Source organism: Lytechinus variegatus, chromosome 12 (assembly GCF_018143015.1).
Source record: "Lytechinus variegatus isolate NC3 chromosome 12, Lvar_3.0, whole genome shotgun sequence".
NCBI lineage: Eukaryota > Metazoa > Echinodermata > Echinoidea > Temnopleuroida > Toxopneustidae > Lytechinus > Lytechinus variegatus.
In genome coordinates this window covers 8,978,314-8,987,314 of record NC_054751.1, presented here as the reverse complement: position 1 = coordinate 8,987,314, position 9,001 = coordinate 8,978,314, and the positions used below count along the sequence as shown (strand labels likewise).

General features: G+C 37.4%; 1 protein-coding gene across 1 annotated transcript; it reads left to right on the top strand.

Moving 5' to 3' along the window:
* On the top strand, positions 1–7,621 carry LOC121425171 (homeobox protein Nkx-6.1-like). The gene is made up of 4 exons (XM_041621172.1): positions 1–371; positions 652–1,383; positions 5,323–5,504; positions 6,240–7,621. The coding sequence occupies exons 2-4, from the start codon at positions 666–668 to the stop codon at positions 6,783–6,785; spliced, it is 1,446 nt and encodes a 481-aa protein (XP_041477106.1). The 5' UTR covers positions 1–371; positions 652–665; the 3' UTR covers positions 6,786–7,621.
* The last annotated feature ends 1,380 nt before the right edge of the window (positions 7,622–9,001 follow it).

The following is a 9,001-nucleotide window of genomic DNA, read 5'->3' as shown; positions in this document are numbered from 1 at the left end:
CATCATACAGCCATTACCGATACACTCAGTCCCCATCAACGTCCAGTTTATATAAAGAGAGTTCGTAAAGACTTCCGAATTAACAAAAACTGACATAAGCCGGCTAATAACTAACACCTTCGCTTTGCAAAGCCTATTGTGTGACTAAGCCCTTGCAATAAATTGCAGCTCATCAGATGCGTATTCTTTTCCTTTGCTTACCAATAGGATTTTCTCCTTGCCCCATTCATCCGTTGGAAAAGAGGATTTGGTGGCATTGTTTGAGGCGGTGTGTTGAGGACTAGATTTGGAAGGAGACGGTTTGAAGGGTCTTAAATTCCACCTGCCCGCTTCGAGGCGCCAGTCTGTCTGGAGGTAGAGCCAACAAGCAGGTGAGTTTCTCAAAACCTCTCCACTTTGTGAATGTAGTTCGATTTTTAACTAGAGTAAATGATATAGTATTCATAATGATATTAATATAATCGTTTGCGATATCATGTATTTCAGTGATCATAGTTATCATTGCACCTTTTCATTTAATTAATAGTGAAATATTAATTGTTATTTTCTTTATTCTTTTAATCAAATACTCGCTACTTTATCTCTTTTCGGTACTGAAGATATCTGAAATCATTTCTTTAAATCTTGTTTCAATGTCTTTTTTTAAAACAGAAAATAATAACACAATGCTGAGTTCTAACATGATGCCCGTTATGATGCCCCGAGCTGCCCCGATGTTTGAGCAATCTCCGTTCTCTCTCGGAGTATATCCACCAGCCATCGTCTTCCATCCATCGCCTCTCTTCCCTGCCATGGCACAGCCATCATCCCGCGTCGTGCTCCCCAATCCATGGAAGGCAGCGACATTTGGTTATCCATCATCACCCCCGCTAAAACCCCAAGCTCTGATGTCGTCACCAACGTTCCCTCACTCGTCACCACCTTCGATATTGAAGAGTCCGCGATCATCATGCGTAAGGACTTCGCCATCACCGCCATGCAGCCCCGACTCCGCTTCGAGCAACGGAGGTGAAACGAAGACTGCCTTCACGATCGACGCTATCCTGTCCTCCAACAAGCGCTCACCATCATCATCCTCCCATTCGAGTAGCTCAAGGTCGGGTTACGGAAGCGACCGAGGTTCGACGCCGTCGCCGGACTCGTTCAACTTCGTCTCGCCGAAGCCGACATCTCCTTCAAAGATTTGGAATGGATCCCGCTTCCATGCAGCCGAATTCAGACATGACCTTGATGGAACAAAACGCCATCCTACCGAATTCCTCTTCGATGATCACCATGATGCCAAGTCGACATCGACGATCTCAGTGACGAACCTTGGCAGTCAAGGAAAACGTCTCGGCTGCACAGCGTTTGATTCTGGGAGGAATGTCGAACAATCTTCCGGTAAGTGAACAAAACTCTTCTCTATTTTTCCAAACATTATTTTTTATCACTGGCGGATAGATGGGGGCATGGATGGGCACTCCTAAAAATTCCATGGCAAAGAATAGAAAAACAAAAAGGAGTAGAAACAACAAGAAAATTAAAAGGAAAAGTGTGAAATGAGATGAAACATATTTACATTATGATGACAAAATATATCAAAAAATTCTTTTTTGTACTGGAAATGTTAACACATACACCATATTCGGCCCCTCATTTTTATCCGTTTTTTACTCATAACGCCACTGCTTATGTTTTGTTTCAATCATTTTATCTATATCATTTTTTTTCACACGAAATTATTCTCCTCTATATTGTGTTATTGTGACACCTTCTATGGAATATTTTGAAGAAAATCGAACAAACCTTGATTAAGGCCGAAAAATAGAAAAAAAAATACTGATGAAGGTTTAATGAAATCCAACAAATAATAGAGAGTTATGAACTTTTAAAGTTTTTAATTTGTAGTATGAAATCCATAAGCTCTTTAATATTTTCATTAAACATGATGAAAGGAATGTGCCTGATCATGATGATATCACCACCGCACAAATATCATCACTATAAGTTTTTTCCCCATTTTTGAGAAGTGGTACTTTGGGGAAATTTATCGCACAACATAATTTATGTGCAAGCTGCTATAGTCTAAGATGTCACAAAACAAAAATCTTAAAAATTCAGAACTGCTTTTTTTGGCGGATTTTAATCAAAACTCCATTTGTTTCTATTTTGGGCCTTAAGCAAAACGAACTTATCGCCAGTTTGAACTTTCCGTCTAACTATTTTTCGATTTGGGAGTCGGTTTTCACGGTTTCTATCTCCATAACAGGACTTGAAATATTGTTACTCTCCTGTGTAGAATTATCTTAATTCGATTGCCCCATTTATGCTTGTATATTGAAGAGTTAAACATGTGGTAACAGATCCATATACTAATGTCCGTGTTTCCTTTAAGGTGTAAATAGTTGAGTAAAGAGAGAAATATATCCATCAAAATATCCAGACAACAATACAAGCACTATGTAAAGGAGCATTTGCCATCTCTATACCCGTTCCTTGAGCAGTCTCAATTAGAATGTCTCGAATCATCTCAAGTTATTGCTTAGTTAACATGCTCCAAAAAATCTGAACATCGTGGTAAAGATCTAAGATGGGTACCAGTTGATCAGCTCCCACTGTCAAGTTCATTAATGTCAATCGATTGGCCAGTCGTTCACAATCTTCATTCTTCTTTTTTTTTCTTCACTTCTTTTGACCTTATGACGGCCTTGTCTTTCTTCCTTTATTCCACTTGATCATTCAAAGAGCAAAAGCCCGCTTCGTTGGCCGCGGTCAAGTTTAACACCTTTTCAAATTAACGCGCCTATTGTTTCTCGTATAATATGCCAACCACCATGACTTATCTTCCTTTTGATACGAGTTGATTAAACGGCCTGGTGGTTTTAATGAAAGATGATTGAAATAAATAGAGGAAGGGTTTATCAAGTGTTCTCACATCCCGCTATATCCGTTTTCGAGACACTGTAATGAAGACAGTTAATCTTTTATTGCGATGTCTTTTTGTGATATCAAACGGACTTCATTACAGGGTCTGGCTAACTGTTGGATACGTCTTTTTTACAAGTATTATTTTCTAAACTGTTGACGTGGTCTTATTTTTATAGAAATCATGCATTCTACCGTTGTCTTGTACAGTGGAAAGTTTTTATTTTCTGACTCTTAGTTTGTATTATTATTAAAATTGTTCATTTAAATTTTCTTTAACTTATCAGTGAATCATAAAAACACTCAGTAGTTATTTTATAGTCGTTACTATCTGAATAATTATAGAAAAATTTTCTGAATATATATCGAACTCTGCACTTAAGTTGAAGTATTGCTCAATATCTTCAGGCGTCAGCGTTATGTAAAAAAAAAATATTCAAAGCTATAAAGACAAAAAACCGTTTTGGTGGGAAGTGTTTTTAGCAGTCACCAAACATATAAGTGGCAATTTATTTATGGCAAACTCATTCTCGCATCTCTTTCGGTAAAATTCTATAAAAGTTTTCAGACTTGAAATAGGACATTAATAATGATCACAATTATCAAATCGTGTACATGTCAAAATGGTGCTGCACCATTTGGTTGACCTCAGTTAAATCAAATTTGAAAGATGCTAACTCTGGCCAATTTTTATTTTTTTCTAACTTAAAAGCAATAATTCGGCCATCGGTGTCTAAAAATCTCAGACCGCGCCTAATAGGGCGTGGTTATCTGTCCGGTCGACCCTCACCGGTGAGGGTACGCAATTTACAGAAAGGGGGTAATTCGGGCTCGATCAGCCCCCTCCCAGCATCCACCTCGCCCTATTCATCCATTCTTAAGTGATTAACAAAAGGGAAAGGACTTTTCAAGAGCTCCAAAAAGAAGGTCTTAATTGAAGATAAACAGACTTCGCAACAGGGGTGTATTGATGTTTTGCGCGAAAAGTAGCACCGGGTTTCACGCGTTCCAAGGATGGCCGAATAATATTGGAGTGTTTTGATCGTTTGATTACAATGATTGGAAATCTAGCTCTTAAAGTGGTTCGATCGTCGGGTTGTACGGCAGCCGGACCAAGTTAATTGAATCTTCGACAACGGATCGATGTATTCCATCTATGAATAGCTCGAGATGGATCAATTAGGTACCATCTCAAAATATATTACAAAGCCGTCATCATCGCTCAATCAAATTAATGTAACTCTTCCGATCAATTGGTAACAAAAATCGATGTAATGCCATTACTAATGATATCTTCATAACATGATCAAAAATATTCTGCAGAAACTTTGCAGATATATTGAACACCAAAATTGGAAGAAAAAAGAAAGGTTGGTAGCCACTATTTCTCATTGTATCTAAATCTCTTTTACACTGAAAGGATTGCAACAGTGACAGAAGCAGAAGCTCATTTTCCGAAAATTGAATTATACATTCTACTTCTTACGCACCTGTTCAATGACGTCACGATAAAAGGTTCATAGATTTCAAAGGCGCATGGTTATACCTAATAGTTCCTCGGTTTTATCGGTAACAATGTATCCTTTCTGGGAGTAAAACGGGGGTTCTTTAATCTTCATTAAGGTGTCTGAAGAGGACCTCACCGTCCATTGACACAGCAAAGGTCCTCAAACAAGACCAATTTATACACCTACTTGTTAAAAGATTAACACACCGGCTTAGCACTTCCAATAATGGTGTTCAAACACTCACTTGCTTTAATCAACCCTCTGGGATTATTTACTGATTTGTGGCTTAGCTCCTATTAATGGGTCCATGTCCTTAATATAACACGGTAAAGAAAAAAAAGCAATTAAGTCTTGACCAGGTGTTCCAGTTATTCTTAAAAACAATGTTCAACTCAAATCTTTAGGTAATTGGTTTAGGTTTCACATACACTCTTGCTCCTAGCTCTCTCCAAATTTATTTATTTATTTATTTGTTTTGTTTTGGGGGGTCCTTAATTGGGTCGCTCAATCCTCATATTACCCCATTGCAACCTGAACCTTTTACCGCAATACCATGCTTAATGTATACCAGATTGCAAAGAAAGGATGGCGAATCTATTAGGTCTATTTATTCTTCTTTAAACTTCAACTTCGGATATCAAACAATGCCACACTTCAAAATAAACAATAATTGTTACCAATTAAAACAGTATTTCTGTTATTCGTAAGATATTTCGTACTAAACCACCGAGGTGATTGTTCCGGATCGCTAAAGTAAAAATTCAAACTTCGAACAAAGCTAGTTTTATCTGGATAATGTAATACAACTTTAATTCACATTTTGTTTTTACGTATTGATATTTTTGTATTCCGTTGAAATATGCTTGATGCTAAATGTCTGTTTTCCCATTGTTCTTCCCTTCTCCAGATAAGACTCTGAAGCGACTTCGTTGCGATGAGAGCGAGTGGAATCCGCGTGCCAAGAGAGTGCGTACAATCTTCACCCAAGAACAGCTTGAGCGACTTGAACAGGAGTTTGACCGTCAGCAGTACATGGTCGGCAGTGAGAGACTTTATCTTGCCGCTGAGCTCAATCTATCAGAATCACAGGTGAGTCAACATTGACGTTGACTACAGGGTCCCATCTTACAAAGAGTTAAGATTGATCCAATCAATCGTAACTTTATGGACATCCAACAGTGTCATATTTTTTTTAAAGGAAATTTGCAAAATGTCCTTTGTAAACAAAGGAGAACACACCAAATTGTCAAGAAATCAATTAAATTTATGGATAAACATTCATATCTATAATTTTTTTGAACAAAGCTTCATTTTGGATGTTGACTTTGCTGGCTTTCCATAGTTGTGATTGATCGGATCAATCGTAACTCTTTGTAAGACGGGCCCAAGATGCAGGGACCGCGGAATGGTTTTATAAAAAAGAGGGATGCGTGGGACGGGGTGGGGCTTTACGTTTTTGTACACGCCCCTTGAGTTTGTCTTATCATAGTTATAATTGAAACAAACTGATAAAAATTCTGTATTAACATGAATATTAATTGGTTTAATGTACAATTATTTTGTTAATAAGATTAACAAAATGTCTTGATTGTTTGGTGGTTGTGTAAAGACTTTTTTTAAATAAAAAACAGATGTAAATTATAATTTGTATATTTTATGCAAGGCAATGCTACCTTGATTATGCAATCAAAGAATGATCTTATTTGTAATTTATTTCTAACTAGTAAGAAATTAAAATTTTTGCCAAAAAGCAATTGCTTTGCAAATCAATGGTTTTATTTCCCTATTTTATAATGAAGATTTTTCTCTTTCCATCACTTACAGGTTAAAGTTTGGTTCCAGAATCGACGTATCAAATGGCGCAAACAGAACTTTGAGAAACAGCAAGTCCACCTCGCCCACGTCCGTGCCGTACAGGAAGGCCAACGCGATGACGAACACAGCAGCGAAGAAGACGACGAGCAGGCCAACCAACTTGTTTTTTCTCCCAAGACTTCGGACGATGAACGGATGAAAGTCTGGTCATCAGATAGCGAGACTCATGACGCAACAACGACATCCAACACGGTCACAGCCATCGTCAACGACACGGGTGACGAATTCAAACATCGTGATGTCGACCGAACACCGTCCTCGTCTTCGAGTGCCTCATCGACGTCTACCACTGACTTCTCAACGGCATTGCAGCTGGAGGTGAAGAAGGTCGAGGAGCGTCTAGCAATGAGGCTCTGTCGGAGGAATATGCAATCATCGTCGCCGTCATCGTCGAGCGCGTTGTCCAGCTCTTCTCACCTCCGTTTGATGTCGAGTATCCGACGTATGGAAAGTTCTCGCGATCTCGAATACACGAATGCGACAAAAAGAGACTAAGAAGGCTAACGCATGATGAACTATGAACTATTTTTAAAGCGTTGTCCAAAAAAGCAGTAAAAAAAGTCTGTTTTTCTCACGTTAATTTCTTCCCTGTTTCTGCTTAAAGACAATGCCATTTAACAGTTTTCAATTTCTTGTACCACTGAATTCATGAATCGACTTCTAATTCTTTCTATGGAAATGGCCCTGCGCAAATACACAATGGAATTTAACATTTATAGTTGAATTTTCGACATGCTGTTAACAATTTTTTCATGTTTTTCTTGTTCTAAAACAAACTTCGAACTCTTCTACAATACTTTTTATGAAATTTATTATGTATAGGTTCTTAATTCGAATGAGATATTTTGTCAGCATAAACCTAGTACGACATGCAAATCAAATTTAGCATCATGTAAAGACACAAAGAGATAATTGGGTGCGTTGCAATATGTAAAGATGATTCGGACTAAATGTGTAGTCCAATACTGAGAAACTATAGTTTATAAAAATCATTATTTTCGTGTGCGTTACATACTTGGTGTATAAAGTTTGATCCATACAGCATGAATGTTAGTTACAAAATTATGAAAGTAAACTTCAATATTTACTTAAGACATAGTTAGTTCTTCATACATGTGGTAGGTCGTATAGAGTATAATCACGTTTTGAGCTTACATTCCCTGAACAATGTTCTTTTATTATTTAATTTCTTATGTTCAAAGCTGTTAAATGTGATGTATCAAATGAGTTAACATTTTCGCTCTCGTAAAAAATCCTTTACTTATTTTGTATTGTATACATTTTAGAGGACTCGAGCGTGTAAATAAAAGAAAAAATGCCGATGAAATTAATCAAAATTTTTACGAAATAAAATCTTGTTTTAAAAAGGGACGTGTGTGAGTCTGTATGAAAGAGGGCTCTGAACGAGGGTAGAGTGAGATTTGAGAGATTTTGATGAAGATAGAAAAGAAAAATGTTAGATAAGTCAACCTACTGGATAGAAATGCAAGAAAGTAGAGGGAGAGGGAAGAAACAGGGATGGAGAGCGAGAAAAGGAGAAAGAAAAAAAAAGAATAGGAGACAGAAAGTAGAAAGTATAGATTGGACGAGGGAGAAGGAGAGAACGGGTGGAGACAGAAAGAATGGGACTGGAGCAAGAGAAAGAAAGGAACAAAAATAAAGTAAACATGGTCGGAGAAGAAAGGATGTAATAAGCAAAAGAGCGTCGTGGAGAAAGAGGGTCAGAGGGGAGAGAGCGGCGGCATGGAGAAAGACAAAATAACAGAGATAAGGGAAGGAGGGGTGGATCCGATCATGGACCTAGGTACTAGTAGGTCCATGATCGGATGGAGTAATAAAGGAAGGAGAAAAAATAAAACGGAGTATACATATAAAGAGTATTTAGAGATTGGAGAGGCGGATACGAGATACATAATAGAGAGAGAGAGAGGAGAGGGGGTGGGGGGGGGGGAACTTGGACATTGAAACGGTACAGACAGGTGCGTTGTTTGACAGTCTTCAGCGTGCATGTGAAGGGAAGGAAGACCTCATAATAAGAATCTGAATCGGTTGCCACATGTTGCCGTATTGAGCAAATACATCGTTCACGACGAAACCAATCACTTCTCACTGTCATAATCATACTTTACCAGAATAATATACAAATTCAATAATGATTAATAAAAATGGGATGGTAGACTTCAATATAATGTTAAATTGATATAGCGTATCGATTTCATCAGAATAAAAGTGGACGTTTTCCGTAATTTTAGAAGAAATTAAAAATGGGATTCACAAAGCAAACAATATTTGTAAACAATTTTCGAAGCATTAAAACAGCGCAGTTATTACTTAAGACAAAATAATATATCAGTTTCACAAGAAGGCGATCATAGATTCTGGTGACTTTTCGGTTTTAAAGAAGATATAAAAGAGGACGTTGATAAAGTTTTGAAGAAAATGTAAAAGTTCTTTGGATTGTCCTCACTAATTCACTGACTTTGATATTTCATAAGGAAATTCAATCTATTGGTTTTACTCTTACGTTGTCACTTGCTGTTTCGTTTTAAATAACATATAGGCCTAGTTGAAAAAAAATATTTGGATTAATAATTTCCATAATTTCCACCTTTTCGACCCCCTTGTCACTTGCTGTTTCGTTTTAAAAAACATATAGGCCTAGTTGAAAAAAAATTATTTGGATTATTAATTTCCAAAATTTCCACCTTTTC